This window comes from Schistocerca nitens, chromosome 1 (genome assembly GCF_023898315.1).
Source record: "Schistocerca nitens isolate TAMUIC-IGC-003100 chromosome 1, iqSchNite1.1, whole genome shotgun sequence".
Classification (NCBI taxonomy): Eukaryota; Metazoa; Arthropoda; class Insecta; order Orthoptera; family Acrididae; genus Schistocerca; species Schistocerca nitens.
In genome coordinates this window covers 691737425-691762509 of record NC_064614.1, presented here as the reverse complement: position 1 = coordinate 691762509, position 25085 = coordinate 691737425, and the positions used below count along the sequence as shown (strand labels likewise).

General features: G+C 40.7%; 1 protein-coding gene across 1 annotated transcript in view; it reads right to left on the bottom strand.

Annotated features, from left to right (window-relative positions):
- The window catches only part of LOC126259407 (ATP-binding cassette sub-family C member Sur), a 377896-nt gene that overhangs the window by 260227 nt on the left and 92584 nt on the right, over positions 1 to 25085 (bottom strand). Inside the window, exons 2-3 of the mRNA XM_049956187.1 lie at positions 14754 to 14969; positions 9549 to 9773 (exon numbers count right to left, since the gene is read on the bottom strand). Of these exons, the coding sequence (XP_049812144.1) occupies positions 9549 to 9773; positions 14754 to 14969 (441 nt within the window). The remainder of the gene's footprint in view (positions 1 to 9548; positions 9774 to 14753; positions 14970 to 25085) is intronic.

Genomic DNA, 25085 nt, shown 5'->3' with positions numbered 1-25085 from the left:
CTCGGGCATGGATGTTTGTGATGTCCTTAGGTTAGTTAGGTTTAACTAGTTCTAAGTTCTAGGGGACTAATGACCTCAGCAGTTGAGTCCCATAGTGCTCAGAGCCATTTTTTTGAGCAACTATTGCAAAATCTCCTTTAACAGCAAATGCTTCTAACAGCGGCGATTCACGATTTCGTCACGGCGTCAAATGCGGGGCATTTCTCGTCATTGGCTGTACCTCCTTTTCCTCCTTACGACGAGACGGCGGAAGACTGGTCTGATTATGAAAAACGTCTTCGACAGCACTTCTTGGGATTTCATGTCACAGACGAACAACCATGTAAGTCTCTGTTCCTTTCCTGGATTTCACCTCAAATGTATCGGTTGTTGTCGCAATTGGCTCCTTTGAAGGATCCTGCATCTTTGTCCTTTGCTGAAATGTGCTCACTTCTGTCTGTCTATTTTCAAAAGCAAACGCATGTGGTATCCTCTCGTGTTGCCTTTTATCGTTGTCAAAAACAGCTACATCAATCCTATTGTGCTTGGGCTGCTGAACTTCACAGCCTTAGTCGAAAGTGTCAATGTGTTACTGATGTTCACAAAGAATCCTGTGCCGATTCCATGGTATGGGATGCTATTATCCGGTCGGCGCCTGACAAAGAAGTTCGGCAACGTGCCCTTCAGTTGGAAAATCTGACTCTAGATGAAGTTCTCTCCATTGCGCAGTCTTTTGAAATATCTCGCGCCGCTGGGGCACAAATAGAGGCATGGGGTGATGTCGGGGAAATAAAACCTCTGTGCGCTGTTGACGACGCGTGCGGCGCGTCCCCTCCGGCCGACGTGGCCGCAGTGCGCTCCCACATGCACCCTCAGCCTAGCCGTAAACAACCCGCTAAGAAACTGCAGCAAAACCCCCGGCAACTTCCTTCATGTCCGCGGTGTTTTACGAAACATTCACGCGAGGATTGTCCCCAACGTTGGGCTGTATGCCACAATTGCAAAAAGAAAGGTCATGTGTCTTCCGTTTGCAAATCCAACTGCATACATGATGTTCATGAACATGATGCTGATCCTGACTCTGTGTTGTCTGTCAATTGCAGTTCTTCCCTTTCAGGGAAGTTATTCCTCACTGTCCAAATCCTTGGTCGAGATGTTCGCATGCAAGTGGATACTGGTTCTGCTGCCACTATAATTAATTCTCAGACGTATCTTCAGTTGGGTTCTCCACTCCTGTCACCTGTCACTCGGCAATTACGGACGTACAATAAACAGAAGATTTCTCTCTTGGGACAGTTTCATGCTGAGGTATCTTACAAATCCATCGTTCGCACTGTTCCCATATTTGTGGTCGAACAGAGTAACGCAGAAAATCTTTTTGGTTTCGATGCCTTTCGCGTTTTTGGGTTCTTCATAGATGACTCTGTCAATATTGTCTCTGATGCTATTCCTTATGCTCAACTGGATTCCTTGTCGATGGCATTTTCGTCCCTTTTTTCTCCTGGGTTAGGCCATGCAAATGACTTTGAAGCTCATATCACGCTCAAACCCACTGCTCGGCCTAAGTTTTTTCGGGCTCGGCCCATTCCTGTGGCCCTTTGTGATCGGGTAAAATGGGAGTTGGATCGTCTCACTACTTCAGGGGTCTTGCTTCCTGTCACTTCCAGTGAGTGGTCCTCTCCTGTCATTGTCGTTGCTAAGCCAAATGGTGATATTCGTCTCTGTGGCGATTTCAAAGCCACTGTAAATGCTCAATGCCTCATCGACACTTACCCTATGCCCCGTCCTGAAGAACTGTTCACTAAACATGCTGGAGGCCAGTATTTTTCTATAATTGACCTGTCAGAAGCTTATCATCAACTTCCTCTCGACGCTGCTTCCTGGCAGTTTCTGGTCCTTAACATGCCTTTCGGCCTCTATCAATACCAACACTTGCCATTTGGGGTTGCTAGCGCCCCTGCTCTCTTTCAGCGATTCTTGGAACAATTATTGCTCCCTGTCCCTGGGTGTATCAATTACATGGACGACATTGTTGTCACTGGCTCCACCACTGAAGAACATCTTCAAAATCTCTGCACACTTTTTCATGTCTTACAGACTGCCGGTCTTAAGTGTAATCTTCAGAAATCACAATTTTTTCAGGCATCTATCACGTACTTGGGGTTTCAACTCTCTCGGGATGGTATCCGTCCGCTTCAGCAAACTGTCGCTGCGATCGATGCCCTTCCTCGCCCTACATCTGTTAAGGAACTGCAGGCCTTCTTGGGGAAAATAGCATACTATCACAAGTTTTTACCGTCTGCGGCTTCGGTGGCTCAGCCGTGGCATCGCCTGTTGCATAAAAATGTGCCTTTTCACTGGTCCGCGTCATGCGATGCGGCTTTCCAGAAATTGAATACTATGCTGAAACAGGCCCCGTGCCTGGCTACTTATCGACCTGGCCAACATCTTGTTCTTGCCACAGATGCCTCTCAATACGGGGTCGGTGCAGTCCTTGCGCACTGTTTTTCTGACAGTTCAGAACAACAACCCATTGCTTATGCCTCCAAAATGCTCACGGATGCCCAGCAAAAGTATTCTCAAATTGAAAAAGAAGCTTTGGCCATTATTTATGCTCTTCATAAGTTTGGTGTTTTTCTCTATGGCTCCAAATTTCATCTTGTTACAGATCACAAACCACTTGTTTCCTTGTTTCATCCATCAACGTCACTTCCCGACAAGGCTGCACACCGCCTCCAGCATTGGGCTCTTTACTTGTCTCGTTTCAATTATGAGATTCATTTCCGGCCAACGGCTCAACATGTGAATGCTGATGCTCTGTCTCGCCTTCCCATGGGTCCTGATCATGCATTCGATAGGGACAAACTTCTGTTTTTCCACCTGGATGTTGCCGAGCAGCGGGTTGTGGATGGGTTCCCCATCACTGGGGACAGGCTGGCGGCTGCTACGAGTTCTGACCCTACCCTCTCCCGGGTTTTACGCTGTATTCAGAAGGGTTGGCCAGATCGCCCGTCCACTAAGACTTCTGATCCATTGTGGAACTACTACGCTTTGCGCTACCGCCTCACGGGCAGGGATGGTGTTATCCTCCTCTCCACTGACAATGCTTCGCCGCGTGTCGTGGTACCTACGTCTTTCATGCTTCGGTCTTGCGCCTCCTTCACCAAGGGCACTGGGGTGTGTCTCACACAAAATCTCTGGCGCGCCGTCATGTGTACTGGCATGGCATCGACTCTGAAATAGCACACAAGGTCGCTGCCTGCCGCCCTTGTGCGTCACAGGTCGCTGCCCCGAAGCCATCTTTGTCACCATGGCCTTCGCCTGAGAAGCCCTGGGAGCACATTCATGCTGACTTTGTGGGACCCTTTTTAGGTACTTATTGGCTCCTCATAATTGACGCCTACTCTAACTTTCCTTTCATTGTCCGTTGCACGTCGCCTACCACCGCGGCAACCACCAGTGCTCTCGCCCACATTTTTTCTTTGGAAGGCCTCCTCTCTACTCTGGTTACTGATAATGGTCCACAATTTGCCTCTTCTGAATTTGCAGATTTTTTTGCTCGTCACAGCGTTATGCATGTCACGGCCCCGCCGTTCCATCCACAATCCAACGGTGAGGCTGAACAACTGGTCCGCACATTTAAGGTTCAGATGCGGAAACTTCTGACTTCTTCTGCTGATAATGATGCGCTTCTCCAGTTTCTGGCGTCTTACCGTTTCATCCCCATGGGCGACCACAGCCCAGCTGAGCTCTTACATGGCCGACAGCCCCGCACGCTACTTCATCTTCTGCGGCCTCCCACCTCACGGCCGCAGGTGCCTTCCCTTGGCCGGTTCACCACCGACGACCTCGTCTGGGTACGGGGATATAGCAGGCGGCCAAAATGGAGCCCGGGCCGCATCTTAAGACACCGTGGCAGACGCCTGTATGAAATTCAGATGGACACGGGTGTTGCAGTGCGTCATTCGGACCAGCTTCGGCCTCGTGTGCCAGCAACACCTGTTCCGAATGCCGCTACACCACTTTTGGCCCTACCTGACGCTCGGGATCTTGGCATCTCTCAATACTCACAACACAGCCCTCTCACCGTCATCGTGATGCCAGCACTAGAATGGATGCCACCAGGAGACGTGCCCATGCAGGAACCGGATGACCATCCTCTGTCAGAGCAAATCTACTCGCCTCCTCCTCCAACGGACGCCAACACATCGCCCATGTCTCCTGTCATATCAACTGGACTTGCCGCAATGGGCAGATTGGTGCAGTGGGCCCCAGCAGATTCGACCCCTACGTCTCCTGTCATCTCGACCCGTTATCATCAGGGACACTTCCGTCCGTACGGGAAGCCTCCTCCTCAAGACTTTACGGCGGGTCAAACAACGCCTATGGATGTTAGCCATCTCCAGGAAACCTCCAGCTGAGCAGCGGCCGCTAGACTGGGACTCAGTGCTCATTCGAATGCTAACGTGTACACATGTCTTGCTTGTCAACTTACTCTGTTACTTATATGTGTTGTGTCGTTCTGAAATATATTTGTTAAACTTGACGTTATAACACCTTTCATGCCCCTCGACTCTTATAACTGCCTTCTGGTTTCTGTACAAATTGTAAATAGCCTTTTGCTACCTGTATTTTATCCCTGCCACCTTCAGAATTTGAAAGAGAGTATTCCAGTCAACATTGTCAAAAGCTTTCTCTAAGTCTAAAAATGCTAGAAATGTAGGTTTGCCTTTTCTTAATCTAGCTTCTAAGATAAGTTGTAGGGTCAGTATTGCCTCACATGTTCCGATATTTCTACAGAATCCAAACTGATCTTCCCCGAGGTTGGCTTCTACCAGTTTTTCCATTTGTTTGTAAAGAATTCTTGTTAGTATTTTGCAGCCGTGACTTATTAAATTGATACTTCGGTAATTTACACATCTGTAAACACCTGCTTTCTTTGTGATTGGAATTATTATAGTCTTCTTGAAGTCTGAGGGTATTTCGCCTGTCTCATACAGTTTGCTCGTTTTGTCAGGACTGGCTCTCCCAAGGCTGTCGGTAGTTCTAATGGAATGTTGTCTACTCCTGGGGCCTCGTTTTGACTTAGGTCTTTTAGTGCTCTGTCAAACTCTCATGCAATATCATATCACCCATTTCATCTTCATCTACATCCTCTTCCATTTGCATAATATTGCCCTCAAGTACCTCGCCCTTGTATAGACCCTCTATATACTCCTTCCAGCTTTCTGCTTTCCCTTCTTTGCTTGGAACTGGGTTTCCATCTGATCTCTTGAAATTCATACAAGTCGTTCTCTTTTCTCCAAAGGTCTCTTTAATTTTCCTGTACGCAGTATCTATCTTACCCCTAGTGAGATAAGCCTATACATCCTAACATTTGTCCTCTAGTCATGCCTGCTTAGCCATTTTGCACTTCCTGTCGATCTCATTTTTGAGACTTTTGTATTCCTTTTTGCCTGCTTCATTTACTGCATCTTTATATTTTCTCCTTTCATCAATTAAATTCAATATTTCTTCTGTCACTCAAGGATTTCTACAAGCCCTCGTCTTTTTACCTACTTGATCCTTGCTGCTTTCACTATTTCATCCCTCAAAGCTACCCATTCTTCTTCTACTGTATTTCTTTCCCCCATTCTTGTCAATTGTTCCCTTATGCTCTCCCTGAAACTCTGTACAACCTCTGGTTCTTTCAGTTTATCCAGGTCCCATCTCCTTAAATTCCCACCTTTTGGCAGTTTCTTCAGTTTTAATCTACAGGTCATAACCAATAGATTGTGGTCAGAGTCCACATCTGCCCCTGGAAATGTCTTACAATTTAAAACCTGGTTCCTAAATCTCTGTCTTACCATTATATAATCTATCTGAAACCTGTCAGTATCTCCAGGCTTCTTCCATGTGTACAACCTTCTTTTGTGATTCTTGAACCAGGTGTTAGCTATGATTAAGTTATGCTCTGTGCAAAATTCTACCAGGCGGCTTCCTCTTTAATTCCTTACCCCCAATCCATAGTCACCTACTACATTTCCTTCTCTTCCTTTTCCTACTACCGAATTCCAGTCACCCATTACTATTAAATTTTCATTTCCATTCACTACCTGAATAATTTCTTTTATCTCCTCATACATTTCTTCAATTTCTTCGTCATCTGCAGAGCTAGTTGGCATATAAACTTGTACTACTGTAGTAGGCATGGGCTTCGTGTCTATCTTGACCACAATAATGCATTCACTATGCTGTTTGTAGTTGCTTACCTGCACTCCTATTTTTTTATTCGTTATTAAACCTACTCCTGCATTACCCCTATTTGATTTTGTATTTATAACCCTGTATTCACCTGACCAAAAGTCTTGTTCCTCCTGTCACTGAACTTTGCTAATTCCCATTATATCTAACTTTAACCTAACCATTTCCCTTCTTAAATTTTCTAACTTACCTGCCCGATTAAGGGACCTGACATTCCACGCTCCAATCCATAGAACACCAGTTTTCTTCCTCCTGATAACAACGTCCTCTTGAGTAGTCCCTGCCCAAAGATCTGAATGGGGCACTATTTTACCTCTGGAATATTTTACCCAAGAGGATGACATCATCATTTATTCATACAGTAAAGCTGCATGCCCTCAAGAAAAAGCACATAGAACGGATAATTATGGGCCTCACTCATGATCGAAATATCTTGGATCTAATGGCAACAATTAGACCCACCCTCTTTGGGGATGTCCACATCAATAATGGGAACAGTGACCATGGCTAAGTTGTGGCAACAAAGGACAACTAAAACAAATAGAAAGATATATATATGCAGTAAACTAGAATAAAAGATCAGTAGTGTCATATCTCAATGAGGAACTTGAAACTTTCAGCACAGAGTAGGAGCATGTGGAAGAAATATGGCTCAAGTGTAAAAGAATAGGTGAGCATACACTGGATAGATAAGAACCCAGTAGAACAGTTCACAATGGAAGGAATAAAAATTGTTCAAATGGCTCTGAGCACTATGGGACTTAACATCTGCGGTCATCAGTCCCCTAGACTGAGAACTACTTAAACCTAACTAGCCTAAGGACATCACACACATCCATGCCCGAGGCAGGATTAAAACCTGTTTCTGTAGCAGCAGCACAGTTCTGGACTGAAGCGCTTAGAACCACTTGGCCACAATGGCCGGCAATGGAAGGAATACTCTATGGTATACAGTCACTGAAAAGAAATTTCTAAAGAAACAGAGATTACTGCATAATAGGTGCAAAACAAAGTGTAGGGCTATAGTTAGAGAGATGCTGAATGAAACACATTTGGCTGTCAAGAGAGTATGCATAATGCCTTCAATGATTACTGTAGCCAAATATTGTCAGATGATATTTCACAAAAACCAAAAAAATTATGGTTGCATGTAAAGGCCATTAGAGGCACCAAAGTTAGTTTTCAGGCCCTACTGAATGAGATAGAAACTGAAATTGAGGGTAATAAACCAAAAGCATGAAATTCTTAACTCCATTTTCAAATGTTCCTTTATAAAGGAAGGCCCAGGATAATAGCCCTAATTTAATCCTAGTACCATTGAAAAGTTGAATGAAGTAACTATTAACGTCAGTGGTGTTGAGAAACAGCCTAAAAAAGCTCCATGACCCAATGGAACCCTGTCAGATTCTATACTGAATTTGTGGCTGAGTTAGCCCCTCTTTTACTTATAATTTATCATAGATCCCTTGAACAGAAGACTATGCCCAGTTCTTGGAAAAAAACACAGGTCTCATCCGACTACAAGAAGGGTAAGGTAATAGAAGTGATCCACAAAACTACTGCCCAATATCCCTGACATCGGTTTGTTGTAGAATATTAGAATAGATTCTGAGCTCAAATGTAATGAGGTATTTGGAACAGAATTGCCTCCTTGATGCCAACCAGAAATGATTCTGAAAACACTGATAATGCAAAACTCAGCTTGCACTTTTCTCACATAACATATTGAAAGCTTTGGATCAAAGAAGTCAGGTAGATGCAGTATTTCTTGATTTCTGAAAAGTATTTAACTCAGTACCACACCTATCCTCACTGTCAAAAGTACAGTCATATGGGGTATCAGCCAGCCGGAGTGGCTGAGCGGTTCTAGGCGCTACAGTCTGGAACCGCGAGACCGCTGTGGTCGCAGGTTCGAATCCTGCCTCGGGCATGGGTGTTTGTGATGTCCTTAAGTTAGTTAGGTTTAAGTAGTTCTAAGTTCTAGGGGACTGATGACCACAGCAGTTAAGTCCCATAGTGCTCAGAGCCATTTGAACCATTTTTTTGGGGTATCAAGTGAAATTTGTGACTGCATTGTTGGTAGGGAGAAAACAGCATGTTATCTTGGATGGAGAGTCATCATCAGATGTAGAAGTACCTACAGCTGGGCCCCATGAACCCTTGCTGTTCATTCTGTATATTAATGACCTTGCAGACAATATTAATAGTCATCTCAGACTTTTTGCAGATTTATCTGTAATGAAGTAATATCTGAAAGAAGCTGCATAAATATTCATTCAGGTCTTGATAAGATTTTAAAGTGGTGCAAAGATAGGAAACTTACTTTAAATGTTCACAAATGTAAAATTGTGCATTTCACAAAACGAAAAGCATAGCATCCTATGACTGTAATATCAATGAGTCACTGTTTGGTATTGGCCAACTTATACAAGTACCTGGGTGTAACACTTTGTAGGGGTATTAAATTGAATGCTCACATAGACTCAGTAATGGGTAAAGCAAGTGGTAGACTTCAGTTTATTGTTAGAATACTGGGGAAGTAAAATCAATCTCCAAAGGTAATTGCCTACAAATCACTCAGGCGACCATTTGTAGAATATTGCTCAAGTGTGTGGAACTCGTACCATATAGGATTAATGGGGGATATTGAACGTGTGTAGAGAAGGGCAGCATGAATGGTCACAGGTTTGTTTGATTCATGGGAGTGTGTCACAGAAATACCACAGGAGCTTAATGGAAGACTCTTGAAGATAGACATAAACTATACTGAGAAAGTTTATTAACAAAGTTTCAAGGACTGGCTCTAAATGATGACTATAGGAATGCATTACAATCCCTTACATATCACTCACATGGGGTTTGTGAGGATATGGTTAGAATAATTACTGCACACACAGAGGCATTCAAACAATCATTCTTCCCATACTCCATACGTGAATGGAACAGGAAGAAAGCCTAATAATTGGTACAATTGGACATATCCACAGCCATGCACTGCACCATGGTTTCCAGAGTATAGCTGTAGATGAAAATGTAGTTATGAAGGCTTGTGTTAGCATTTTTTATTTCAGCTGTGTCTGTCAGCAGTTCTGAATTTCACATACTGAAAGAAATTACTGTTTATTTACTAAAAATATTTATTTAACTGTCTTCTCTCCCACAACTTTGCTCTTCTCTTAGTACTCCATCTTTCACTCAATATTCATCTCCAAATGCCACATATTGAAGTTTTTGTTTCCTCCTTCTTTCTAGCTGTGACGTTTCTTCCCATCTGCACTATCTGGTGTAATAATAAAAAGCTGCACTTCTAATAGAATATTACTTACCATGCAATATGTTTCTGTATCCTGAGTCTGTGAGCCATTTTTTATTTGTTCATGGATCTGGAGATCTGTGACATAATCAATTATAACAGAGATACCTAGAGGACCAACAAAACCAACCATGTCACCAAGTAGCTTGAAGATCCCTCCGCACAAAAACAGGTACCAACAACTACGGAAATAACATTTCCACAGTGAAATTGGGCGTTTCTCCTTATGAGCTGCTACCTGAAACACACAAATACGCACATTTTTTTGTAATGTTTCTTAATCAGTTTGAATATAATGAAACATAAATAGTATTGGGACTGAATCTTCATGCAATATAATAAAAAAAGGATAAAATTAATTCTTAATGACATTCAATAAGCAGTAAGCCCTAAAAATAGGAAATAATGGACACTATCTTTCTGGAAGCAACATATGGATTGTAAATTTGTTTCAAAGCCATCATTTGGCTTTAATAACAACCTGATGTTAAGAAATGACTCTTTAAAAGTAAACAATGTTTAAAAGTAATGAACTGGATTAATTACATTGTATGCACTGATATTTTCTCATATAATGTTTTAAAACATGCTCTGAAACATGACATGATAAACTGTAATGCACTTTATATTGTCATCATCCTTACTGATACCCAATTCCTTAAATCTGTTTAGTTGTTAATCACACTTTTAACACATTTTTCCAACTCAACTAGCATTTGACCTTACCTTATAACTTATTTATTGCACTAGTGAATTCTGCACTTGTTTTTCCATCTCCTTCAGTTCTCTTAAATATCTATTGCCCCTTTTCCAATATTTACTTCTACCATGACCCTGTTTTTTCCACCTTGTTATGTTATTCCTGAAATTATTTGTGTACTGTCTACTTCTTTTCTTCACTTCTCTCTGTTCTTACTTCTATTTCTCCTATTCCTCCCAACTTCTACCAGTATTATGACCATTTGTTTAGTAACCATTTCCTTTTTATTCCTTAATGTTAATGATTGAAGAAAACCACCTCAGCTGTATTATTACACATTCATGGTGTTAGGACCTGTTTTGTTCATTCAACATTTTCAGGTTGCCAAGTTGTGCTGAAGTCATGACATAGATGGTCTGGTTGTCAAATGTAATGTTAAAGACTAAATCCAATCCTAAACACTCTGTTGGTCATTTGGTGAAAGTATGGTGAGCAGACATGGCATGCTGTGTACAGTAAGCTGCTTTGGCAGTTTTTTTACACATTCATTTTAAAATGCTTAGGCAATTATGACAAGGGGTGATTTCACCTTGAGGCAAAACTTCTAAGGGCACAATTCATTGCCATAAAAAGACTCTGATTATTACTTTGACACTGGATTCAACCTCTCAGATATGGTAATTATTTGCCATCCCAGTTTGACAAGTGCACTTCTATGTCACTCAATGTTGTTCACATAAACCCAACACTGATCTCCAATAATGATAATTTGCAAGAATATTTTGACATTATCAACTTGTTCAAAGGGTTCCTTTACAAATGTTATATCATTAAATAAGAGCTAAATATTGCTGCAATTCAATATATGTTCAAATTTTTGGGTAAAATTTCAGTACTGAACTAATAGAGGTACAATTATTCTGCAAGTTCACTGACAGTTAGCACAGACCAGAGTGTTCACTTTATGAATATGACCACTACTGACTGAAGGTCAAAGGCAGAGAGTCATTTATTTCTGTGTGCCACAGCTGTCCAACTTCCATGAATTTTTTTATGAAACTGGATATAGCACATCACATAGTCACCCATTGAGGGTGAAGACACTTCTCGATCATGAAATGTGGATTCTCAGTCTCCCAAATGTGCCAGTTTTGCTTACTGATGAACCCATCCACATGAAAGTGGGCTTGTGACTTCTGAAATTTTCCCAGCTTATTTCTTTTTCCAGTAATTTTTGGGTTTGCAGTCAGATTCTATCAATATTCTGCCATAATGAGATTTTCATTCTGCAGCGGAGTGTGCACTGATATGAGACTTCCTGGGAGATTAAAACTGTGTGCCAGACCGAGACTCGAAGTCAGGACCTTTGCCTTTTGCAGGCAAGTGCTATACCATCTGAGCTACCCAAGCATGACTCACGCCCCATCCTCACAAAGTTTGGAAGGTTGGAGACGCAGTACTGGCAGAAGTAAAGCTGTGAGGATGGGGCATGAGTCGTATTTGGTAGAGCACTTGCCTGAGAAAGGCAAGGGTCCTGAGTTCGAGTCTCGGTCCGGCACACAGTTTTAATCTGCCAGGAAGTTTCGTTCTGCCATAATATTTAGGCCTAGAGATTTCCAGCCATCCTCAGGTGAGCAGATGAAGTACTGAAGAGACCTGATGCAGTCATGGTATTTATAGTGAATTCCGCACATGTGTGTCATACTGGTGGTTTTTGGTGCATTCATTAGGAGGTGACATGCACGAGGCAGCCAAGTTGTGTGTACTGCCCTCAGTGGTGAAGTGAGAACAAACTAATCACTGAGTATTGACTGAGCATGTCGATTCTGTTGTGACCGCATAATTTTAAAAGTAGGAATCCAGTTTTTATCACGCTCAAAACCATTATCACGATTCATTAAATTATCAGCAAGATATATTTCCATGGATTCTTTAATTACAGAGTCCCAGAAGCTGGAAACTGGTGCTAAAATTTTGGTATTATTGTATTCAAATGAATGTCCCATGGAAATGCAATGATCTGCCACTGGTGATTTTAAGGGTTACCACAGATCTCTTTCATGTTCTACACAGCGTTCCTGCACTGTTTGTTTTGTCTGACCTATATATGCAGAGCCACACTCTCAGGGAATTTTATAAACACCCATCTTCCTCAATTATAAATCATCTTTAACGGATCAGACTAAGGCCCTGCTCTTTGCTGGTGGACAGCTGTACACAAATGTCCCAAAGATCCATCATTCTTATGGCATTCGAACATGTCTAGAAAGGGTAAAATCCCATATTTCTCAATCTCCATAGTAAACTTGATGTTCCCATGACAACAGTTTAAATGACAAAGGAATTTTTCCAGTTCTTGTCTGCCATGAGGGCATACAACGAAAGTATCATCTACATACTGCCAGAAAACCATAGACTTTAAGACAGCAGACAAGAGCTTTCTCCTCAAAGTCTTCCATAAATTGATTGGTCACCACAGGGGACAAGGGACTCCCCATGGTGACACCATCAGTTTGTTCAAAAAATTCGTTATTAAATAAAAAATAAGTTGAGGAGAGAGTATGTTCAAACAAAGCCATATATTCAGAAAAACTGTTACGCTTTTGAATGATAGTTCTTTACCTGAACAAGTTATCAAGAGGCTGAGACCACACAATGCTGTTCCACCAAGACAGTATGGGATGCCCAAGATTCACAAGGATGGCATTCCACTACAATTGATAGTGAGTAATATTGGTGCTTCTACATATTCGAATGTAAAACATCTGGCCTCCTTACTGAAGTGCTGCCACCATAAATGTAATTCCATGGATTTTATCAATTGTTTAAAGACTGTTAAGCTGAGCAGCTCAGATTTACTAGGTTTTTTTTTTTTTTTTTTTTTTTTTTTTTTGAGGGCGCTCAGAGATTTACTAGTTAGCTTCAATGTGGTCTCACTTTTTACCAAAGTTCCTTTATTTGACTTACTACATCTTATTGGTAACTTGTTCAGTGATGATTTGATGGCTTTGTTGGAAGATACTCTCTCCTCAACTAATTTTTTATTTAATAATGAATTTTTTGAACAAACTGACGGTGATGCCATGGGAAGTCCCTTGTCCCCTGTGGTGACCAATCTTTTTATGAAAAACTTTGGGGAGAAAGCTCTTGAGTCTGCCGTCTAGCCTATGGTTTTCTGGTGATACTTTTGCTGTATGGTCTCGTGGCAGACAAGAACTGGAAAAATTCCTTTGTCATTTAAACTCTATACATGAGAACAGCAAGTTTACTATGGAGATTGAGAAAGATGGGACTTTACCCTTTCTTGATATGTTAGTACGCCATAAGAATGATGGGTCTTTGGGACATTCGGTGTACAGAAAATCCACACATACAGATTTATATCTTCAGGTGTCCGGCTGCCATCACCCCACATGAACTTCTGGTGCCCTCAGTACTTTAATTCACTGGGTGCATGTAATTTTGGCTGCTGATAGCCTTCACAAAGAGTTAGTGCATCTGGAGAAGGTTTTTAAAGAGAATGGCTTTACATCGTGTCAAATATGGAAGTACATTCACAATTATAATAACAAGAAGCAATGCTCTGAGGAGACTGATGATGACTATAAATCAACTGTGTTCCTTCCATATGCCAGGAACATGTTTTCTAAAATAGGCAAATTGCTTAAGAAGAATAATATTAATGTCATCTTCCATCCACCAGCAAAGAGCAGGGCCTTAGTTGGATCCATTAAAGATGATTTATAATTGAGGAAGGCGGGTGTTTATAAAATTCTCTGAGAGTGTGGCTCTGCATATATAGGTCAGACAACATGAACGGTCCAGGAACACTGCGTAGAACACAAAAGACACACCCGTCTGCAGCAATGTTTAAAATCAGCTGTGGCAGATCATTGCATTTCCATGGGACATTCAATGGAATACAATAATACCAAAATTTTAGCACCTGTTTCCAGCTTCTGGGACTCTGTAATTAAAGAATCTGTGGAAATATATCTTGCTGATAATATAATGAATTGTGAAAATGGCTTTCAGCTTGATAAAAATTGGAATGCTATTATCAAAATTATGTGGTCACAACAGAATCGACATGCTCAGTTGATATTCAGTGATTAGTTTGTTCTTACTTCACCACTGAGGGCAGCACAAACAACTTGGCTGCCTCGCGCAAGTCATCTTCTAATGCATGTGGTGTAAACTGCCAGTACGATTTGCATGTGCGGAATTTGCTATAAATACCATGACTGCATCAGGTCTCTTCAGCACTTCGTCTAGTCACCTGAGGATGGCCAGACATCTCTGGGCCGAAATATAATGGCAGATTGTTGATGGGATCCAGCTACAAACCCGAAAATGTGCTTCTTTGCTAAACCAATGCAACATGCACATACTAATTCCCATCATGCCCAATGGGAAACCTTGCAGTTTGAACATCCTAACGCAGATCATTCAGAAGTTATGAATGAAATGTCAATAAGCTGGAAAATGATCACACATTATGTCAGTTCATATACATACCTTTTCCTGAAAGTAGACACTTTTAAACTTGCGATACTGAGCTTCAGTGCTTTCAGAGTATGGCAAGTTTCCCAGATCCTCAAGTTCTAAAGGGGATTTGTAGCCTCCACGAAAGAGTGGTAGAAGCCAGAAGAATGTTGCTTTGGAAAAGAAGCTTGAGCCTGCATATTTATAGCTGCAGTCACTCTCAGGTTTATAGGCTGGCCATGGACCCATCTGCAAAATTCCCATAATATTAATGTAAAGTAGAAAACTTGAGGTAAACAATAGGAGACACTATTCTCTACAAACAGGTAAAATGTCTTCTATCATCATCATCATCAGGGGAAAACAGTCAATAAACATATAGAAAAAAATAGTAGAACTACACAGTGTCTGTGGATGTTTTTAAATGACTATAAATCAGACTGAAAATCAATAATTTACATTCACTGAGAACTCATATTCATACAGTCCCCATGGTTCAGTTTATTTACTCATACACTAGGATTATACATTATATGGATGTAGTTATATATAAGTGGCAGTCAAGTGAAAATGAGACAGATGGGTAAAAAATAAGTAAAGTGCTAATACATTTATCACAGTGTGAGACAAGAGAGTTAACACCTCCACAGAAAAATGTTTGTGGATGCCTCCACAACCAAAGCCAACCTAATTCCAACATTGAATCCTACTTCTCCCAGTCCATAACATCATGCATGCAACTCTTCAACCAAAGTAAATTGATGGTCATGAATGTTTCTCTTCATGGTACCAAAAATATGGAAATCACATGGGGAGAGACTGGGACTCTATGAAGATGGGGAGGTCTTCCCAGTGAAGTCTCTGCAGCATACTCAGAACAACCTTGGCATCGTTTGAGTGGGCCCACTTCTTGCCAAGGTTGTTTCGACTTTGCTATCGAAATTTTGCTGGGAAGCCTTTACACATCCTCCACACTATCCCAATCCCTCCTCATGTGATTTCCATATTTTTGGAGCTCTGAAGGAAGACATTCATGTCTGTCAGTTTCTTCAGATAAGAAGGTGAACACCTACAAACAATCATAGTTTTGTAGGCAACTGCAAACATTTTTTTTTTTCCATGGAAGTATTAATCATCTTGTCTCATACTGGGACAAATGTATTAACAGTTTACCTACTTTTTTCACCATTTGTCTCGTCTTCATTTGACTGACCCTTATATTTACACCGATTTGAAAAACACCTGCATCCCAGAACCACCTCTGCTCCCTCTGCAAGATACTGCTACTACATAATCCCTACTACATACATCACATTTCTCAAACTGAATCCTCTGCTGTCCATAAGTTCTCCAACCTGTTGACATCCTAGCACTGGCTTGGGGCACCACTATCCAACCCCTATCCTATACACAGTGTTCCTCCTCACCAACCCCACACAGCATCCAGACACTGCCTAGTAGTCCTTTTCAACTTGCAACATCCTCATAACTCCCTACTAACACTCCAAATCCAAATCCAGAGTCTAAACAATCACTAAACATGGTTTTCAACCTTTCAACTAAAATCGTCAGCCCCATAAAAGTTTCAGTTCCATCCAAAGGCCTCACCTTTAGCCCTACACCCATTATTGGACTGTCAAAGACCTACTCTCCTTCTCCTGATACCTTCAATGGAGATACTTCTTTGCCACAGATCCCTCCAACTAAAGCCAACCTAATTCCAACACTGAATCCTGCTTCTCCCAGTTCATGCAACCATCCAACAGTGATCTTCCTCCCCTCCCAACTAACCACTCCCCAGTCATCTTCCAGGAATTCATTACCTCCAACTTGGTCTCACCATCCTTCACCAGGTCCCCTCCTATAAACACCAACCTTTCACCAGAGGAAAGGACAGTCATATGTAGTCTCAAAACAGATCCTAAACTAATCATCCTCCCTCCAAACAAAGGCTCCATCACTTTCATGATGAGTCGCAGTGACTGTCTGGAGTAAGGCCTCCACCAATTGTGGGACTCATCCACTGTAAACTCTGGCAGAATGATCCAATTCAGAAGTGCAACATAACCTCCAATTCATTCTTTAAACCTTAGACCATTCCTAGAACCTCTACCCTGAATCCATTTACCTGCCCCTATGACACACTGTACACCCACTTTCTACATGCTCCCCAAAGTTCATAAACCCAACAATTCTGTATGTCCCATTGTAGCTGGTTATTGTGTCTCCACTGAAAGGATTTCAGCACTCATTGAACAACTACTCCAGCCAACTGCCCATAGTCTAGCCTCCCACATCAAAGATACCAACCACATCCTTCACCAACTCTCCACCATCTCCATTCCTTTGCCTCCTGATTCCCTACTGGTCACTGTTGATGCCACTTCCCTATACACCAACATCTACATCTACATCTACATGGATACTCTGCAAATCACATTTAAATGCCTGGCAGAGGGTTCATCGAACCACCTTCATAAATCTCTATTATTCCAATCTCGTATAGTGCGCGGAAAGAATAAACACCTATATCTTTCTACACGAGCTCTGATTTCCCTTATTTTAACATGATCATTCCTCCCTATGTAGGCTGGTGTCAACAACATATTTTTGCATTTGGAGGAGAAAGTTGGTGACTGGAATTTCGTGAGAAGATTCGATTGCAATAAAAAGTGCCTTTCTTTTAATGATGTCCAGCCCAAATCCTGTATCATTTCATTGACACTCTCTCCCATATTTCACGATAATACAAAACATGCTGCCCTTCTATGAACTTTTTCGATGTACTTCATCAGTCCTATCTTTTAAGGATCCCACACCATGCAGCAGTATTCCAAAAGAGGATGGACAAGCGTAGTGTAGGCAGTCTCCTTAGTAGGTCTGTTACATTTTCTAAGTGTCCTGCCAATAAAACACAGTCTTTGGTTAGCCTTCCTCGTAACATTTTCCATGTGTTCCTTCCAATTTAAGTTGTTCGTGATTGTAATACCTAGGTATTTATTTGAATTTATGACTTTTAGATTACACTGATTTATCATGTAACTGAAGTTTAACGAGTTCCTTTTAGCACTTATGTGGATGACCTCACACTTTTCGTTATTTAGGGTCAACTGCCACTTTTTGCACCATTCAGATATTTTTTCTAAATCATTTTGCAGTTTGTTTTGATCTTCTGATGACTCTATTAGTCAATAAATGACAGTGTCATCTGCAAACATCTGAAGACGGCTGCTCAGATTGTCTCCCAAATCATTTATATAGATAAGTAACAGCAAAGGGCCTATAACACTGCCTTGGGGAATGCCAGAAATCACTTCTGTTTTACTCATGCCCAAGGCCTTGCCACAATTCAGCACTGCCTTTCTCAGTGTTCTTCAGAATCCAAACACACCACTTCATTCCTCATGCACCTAACCAACTTAATCCTACCACACAATTGCTTCTCCCTTGAAGGAAAGGTATACAAACAAATTGATGGCACAGCAATGGGCACCCAGATGAGACCCTCCATTGCCAACCTGCTTATGGACTATCTAGAGGAAAACTTCCTAGCCTCCCAAAACATCAAACTGCTGGTCTGGTTCAGGTTCTTTGATGATATCTTCATGATTTGACAGGCACAAAAAAGATTTCCCATGCCATTTCCCCACGCACCCCCTACCCTCCCTCCAGCTACAAAAGAATGCCCCCTTTGTCACCCAGTACCATCTCAGACTGGGACAGCTGAACCACCTCTTTCTTCAGGGCTTTGATTATCTGTCATCATGTCTTGAAATGGGGGACTCCTAAAGTGGTGTTCATTGCCCACTCAACCTTCCCAACATCCTAGTCTATCCCTTTGCCACTTCCAATCCCAAACCCTTGTCAAAGGGGTTATATCCCTGTGGAAGACCCAGGTGCAAGACCTGCCCAATTCACTTACCCACCATTTTCATATTCCAGTCCTGTCACAGATTTATGTTACCCCATCAAAGGTTGGGCCACCTGTGAAAGCAGTCATGCCATATGCATGCTCTGCTGAAAGCACTGCACAGCATTTTATTTTGGTATGACTACCAACCAGCTGTCCACCAGGATAAATGGCCACCACCAAACTGTGGCCAAGATTAAAGTAGAGCACCCTGTGGCACAACATGCCACGGAACATAACATGCTTGAATTCAATGACTGCTTCACAACCTGGGCCATCTAGATCTTCCTTTCAACCACCAGCTTTTCTGAATTGCACAGATGGGAGTTACCATTACAATGCATTCTCCACTCCCGATATTATCCTGGCCTCAACTCATGGTAACCTGCTGTCCCATACCCTCCACTTAACAGTTTCTATCACCTCTTTCCTATCATCTCCTCCCTTTATGCATCCCCTCATGCTCACTGTGTGCTGTCCTCTGCCAATGCACTCATGCATCCTTTCACCTCCCCTGCTCCTCTCTTTTTCTGCTTCCCATTTTTTCCCCTCACACCCCACCACCTGACATTACAGCCTTGTGAAAATCACATTCCAGTCAGTAACAGTCTTTTCATTGTGCCTGTCTGCAAATCAGTGGATCATCTTTATGGTGAGTATCAATCTATCCTTTTCTTAATATTGTTGATATGCCATCTTGGTGGTTCCATTGTTCAATATGGAAATACAGTTTTTGAAATACCATATTTGTAAGAGGCATTGATAGGAAGAATTAGTAGCAGTAACTCTAAATGTAGGTCTGTGGACAGACTAAGAACCACATACAGAAAGCAAAACAGCTGCATTTTACTAGCTGATAAATGACATGCCAGGACAGCACTAATGAGCTTTTTTTTTTTTTTTTTTTCTATTAACTGAATTTTGGAGATATCATATTTTGTCTCTGGGAAGCTGGACAACCCGTCCAAAGAACTGCTTGTTGCATTAGACATGACATGTCAGTTGTACATCAATGTTGATGTCTGTGGCGCAAGGAAGATGCACAGTTTCACATTCTCAGTACTATAGTTCTGGGCGGTAGCCTAGACTGACATATAGGACAAAAAGACACTTCTGGTCACATGAGGGCTGTAGCACAAAATATAAGCAATGTTGCATCTACAGTGGCTCTGTCACCATAAGGAATCAATTGCTGCAATCTGGATTACAAGAAAGGTTGCCCTCACTATGCTTACTCTCACAACTCATTTTCACACAGCACACCTATGATGGAATAGCAAGATGCCAATGGAAGGATAAATAGAGCATTGTTGTGTTTAGTGATGAGAGATGATCACCAGCAAGTGTGGAATTTACCAAGAGAGTGGCATCTATCATAGTGTACCAGGAAGCAAAATGCAAGATCATTTCTAAGTATCATGGTGTGGGTAATGTATACCTCTGCTGTTTGTTGAGGGAACATTAAACAGTAAAAGAAAATACACTGTCTTCCAAGATGTACCATTAAAGCTGCATAGTACACTTTCTATTAGCTGCTAAAGTTATATTGTAATCAAATGAATGTCATTTACTCTGTTCTACATTAAAATAGTGACAATTGCCCACTAATATAGCATTAATTAAAAGAATTTGTTACCTTGTTTAACATTAAAATGGCTTCAAAAACACATTTATGACTAATTACAAAAAATCTGCTGCAATGAAAAAATAATTGCTATTTATTTACTTGTATATGTTTGACATTTCCAGTATATACTTTTTTTTCATTTTTAAAGAACAATTAGTTTATGAATATCTGTCAAATGAAGGAGAACATGTAGCACATTTTCAGTGGAGGACACTCTAAGTACAAGAGAAAAATAAACTTTGAAAGCAGCATTGTACACTTCATTTACATCCATGTCTATAACCCACAAGCCATCACATGTGACATGGCAGAGAGAACACAGTGCACTATTACAATTTTCCTCCATTTCCTGTTTCAACTGGCAGTACTACAGAGGAAAACCAACTGTTCGTACATGTCCATATAAGCCTGTGTTTCTCAAATTTTAGCATCATGGCCACTACACAAGAGGATGCAATATATACCTTGAGTCAGTCTGGAACACCTGCTCATGGAATTATAAAAACAAGTCTTTCCATTATGATCAATGCTTTTACTGTAGTTGTCCTATATAGTAACTTGTTGAGTTTTTGTGGGAAACTCTTGTGTAGAATAAAAAAGTCTATGATAAATTGCAAAGCTTTTTTGAAACATTTGTTATGTCTTCCATTAGTTCAACTTGAGAAAGGTACCAGACTAGCAAACAATAATTGATTAGGAGAGAATCTTAACAACTCTTACAATGATGTATACTAAATCTCCTTAGGCGTATTCCAGTGACTGTATCTGTCTTCCTAAGAATAAAATGTACATGTTCATTCCACCTTGAATCACTCATGTGGATACCCTGACACATCTGAAAATTATGACTGATCCTAGTGATTGATTGTTGATGAAGTTATCAAAAAATACTAGGACATTTTGCCTATTTCTGTATATTACATAAAGATCATTTTGAACATCACAGTGCTTTACTTGGCAGCATGGTCCTAGTTTTAGGGGGACTTACAGTTTAACGTGAAGTCTGGACCACAGTACAACTTTTTCATATCAGTGAACATTGCCAAAGGTGAAAGAAGTGATAAATGAAGCTAAAAACCCATTGAGTGACCACAGATTGAACCTGAGATCTTTGGATTTGTAGTCTGGCATTATACCACTGAACCACTGAGCCACCTTTATATCACTACATCATTCATAAAAATAACCTACCAACAGTCTTATACCACATCACTAAATGTGGCAACTCAAAACCCTGTGCTAGACATGGATACAAGGCAGATCAAAGTCTTGTACACAGTTTTAACCTACCACGTACAGTCACTGCAGCAAATACTCAGCTAAGAGCAAAAATTAATTCTCAGTCCTATCACCCTTTCCTGAGATACACTTAGTTATACTTCATCTTCTTATAATGTTTTCCCATTGAGGATGACATTCTGAATTCTTTATGCTGTGAAGTCTTCACTCAGTCTCATGTTTGGTCTGATATTCCACTAGCCTGTCTTTAAATTAGGTGGCAAGAATCCAAAAACAACTGAAAGCTTTCTTCTAATCCCGAAACATGCCATCAACTTAGACTCTGCTGCCTGCAGGACAAATTTAGTCAAACAAAATGTGAGTCAGGTTTCATATGATCAGTACACACATGTTTGTTATTGATTCCTACAGAGAAGATATTCAGCTTCCCAAAATGTCACAACAATCTGACATCAGTGATGAATTCTGTGAATGTGTCCTCTGACACTTCTTAAAAACTGGGGTGATATGTGACTATTTCCAGTTATGTTGGACTCTTTGTTGCTCCAGATATTGGTGATAAGCTTAAACTATGCATTTTATATACTTTCCAAGCCACTATATAATGCATGGCAGAGGGTACTTCATACTGATATTATCAAGTTTTTGTCCTATTCCATTCATGTATACAGGAAGGGGAAAATGACTGTCTATATGCCTCTGTGTGTGCTCTCATCTCTCCCATATCCCCCGTAAGATTTACAATGGTGTCAGCATAATGATCAGTCTTCTTTAAGTACAAGTTCTCCAAATGTATCCAACAAGGCTTTGTAAGAACTATGTTTTTTCTTCTTCCAAGGATTGCCATTTAATTTCCCTCAGCATTTCCTGGCAATGGTCTCTGAATTTGTCCAGTGTCTACCATCATTCCAACTTGGTAAGACTCCCAACACTTTAACAGTAATCTAGAATTGGCCACATTAACATTTTGTATGTGACTTCTACTACAGATACAAAGCAGTTTCTCATAAATCTTCCAACAAATATCCAAATCTTCCATCTGTCTTCCCTAAATCTGATTTTCCATAATAATTCCATTTCATTCTGTTATTAGTACCACCCCTATCTCCTTAAGCAATATGACAGGCTGAAGATGTTCATCATTATTTTTGTAATCACATTCTATAAAGTTATCTCTCTTTGTTAAAGGGACTATCTTATTATTCACATTAAAAGAGATCTCCATGCATTACACAAAGTGGAAATTTTGTCCAAGTCTTTCTGTCTTTTCTAATGATTGTTCAATGATCATACTTTCCTGTAGACAATAGCATCATCAATTAACTATTGTATAGTGCCGTTGATTCTATTTGATAAATCATTTTTCTGTCGAACATTAGAGACCTTGTTACACAACCTTGAGGTGTACTCAAAGTCACTTATGATTCTATACAACCACCCAGTGTAACACCTTGATTTCTATTAGTCAAATATTCATTGAGACAATCAGGTGTTTGTGAAGATATTTCAAATGATTGCATCTTGGTTAGTAACTAACAATGTGACACAGTGTCACACACCTTTTGGAAATCTGGGAAGATGGAATGTAGTTCTGTGGTTTTTCCTGGATCCATGCAGATACTCTGGGAGAAACTTTCTCCCTTACTCCCCCCCCCCCCCCCAATCCCCCCAGGAATGTCATAAGCTTATAATAAGCTCTAGGATGGTGAAAAGACAAACATCAGTAATACTGGTCCAAATCAAACAATGGAAAATCCAGGATGGAATGTAACAATATTATGAGAATGAAAGTTGCTACTCACCATGCTAACAACAAAAAGATTCTCACAATTATATAGCTTTTGGCCATTAAGGCCTTCATCAACAATAGACAGACATATGCACACACACACACACACACACACACACACACACACACACACACACACACACAAACGCAACTCAGCATCTCCACTATATGGTGAGTAGCAACTTTCCTTCTCATAATATTAGTAATTCTGGTCTGTAATTCCATGCATCCTGTCTTTTGCCCTTTTTAGAAACAGGAGTGAGCCACACTCTTGTCTGGTCTTGTGAGACTAGTCACTGAACAGAAGATTCTTGATAAGTATCAGCTAGGAAAGAAACAAACTGTGTAGCATGTTCACTATGAAATGTAATAGGATTTCCATCAGGGGTAGGTGACTTTTTAGCTTTAAGCCATCTTGATTGTTTTTCAATACTGAGGGTGCTAATATCAATCTCTCTCATTTGTGACTCTATGTGGAAAATTAATATCCTCATATGCAAATATATGGTACTCAAATGAAAATGAGACAGATGGAAAAAAGTAAGTAAACTGTTTATTATTTCAAAAATAATTATGGTAATTGTTAATACATTTATCACACTGTGAGACAACATGGTCAAACCCTTCTGAAAAAAATGTTTGTGGCTGCCTACAGAACCATGTTCTACCCAGACACAGACATCCTCATCCAAAGCAAATCAGCAGCCACGAATATCTTTCTTCTGAGCTCCAAATCGTATGGGGAGAGATTGTGACTGCACGGAGGATGTGTATGGTCTTCCCAATGAAACCTCTGCTATGTGCTTGAAACAATCTTGGCAACATGTGAGCTTGCCAAGGTTGATTCAACTCTGCTGCCAAAGTTTTGCTGGAAAGCCCTTACACATCTACCATACAGACTTGATGTCTCCCCATCTGATCTACATATTTCTGGAGCCCTGAAGAAAGACATTCTTGGCCACTGATTTACTTCAACAAAGAGGTGCATGTCTAGGTACAATCATGGTTCTGTAGACGACACGAACATTTTTCCATAAAGGCACTGATCATCTTGTCTCTCAGTCGGATAAATGTATTAACAGTTATGGTGATATGTTGACATGAAATAATTAACTTATTATTCTTTTCTTGTGTCTCATTTTTGTTTGAATGCCCCTTATAAATTTTAAGTATGGTATTCCATACTTCTGATTTCTGTCTACTGTCTTCATTTTCAACAGCAGACTAAGCAACAAGAGCTTGAATGGAAGGTTTGGACAAGATAATTGACTTTATGTGTAATGAGAACTTTCTTGGACTTTGTCAGGATCTATCTCTAAAAATTACTATAGGCTTCTTGCGTGACACTTTTTACAGATGCATGAGTTGCTAGCAAGTTTACTCTGTCAGTTCTCCTGTAGTCTCTTTTATAGTTAGAGTACAGGATTTTTGCAACATTCTCCACATGGTATCATTAAACAAAAGTGGGTCTTTGCCTCTTTGCCATCTTTTATTACTTTGGTTGGCACACATTTATCTAGTCCACAATTTTTTTCAGCTTTAACCACAACTGTTCTGTGTTTGCTATATTTGAACTAAATGTTCTCAGTCCATTAATTAAATTAATAGTGGGTGTCTATCAAATCAACTAAACACAAATAATCCCTGAGCCTTGCTCATGTCTTGCTTGTATTTGGTGTTCATCATTCTGGCAATAGCATTGTGGTCACTAATCTCTGCATTGGTGACATTCTGAAAAATATCATGTCTGTTTGTAACCTGCAAGTCTAAACTATTTGTTTTGCATGTGTGTTATCTGAT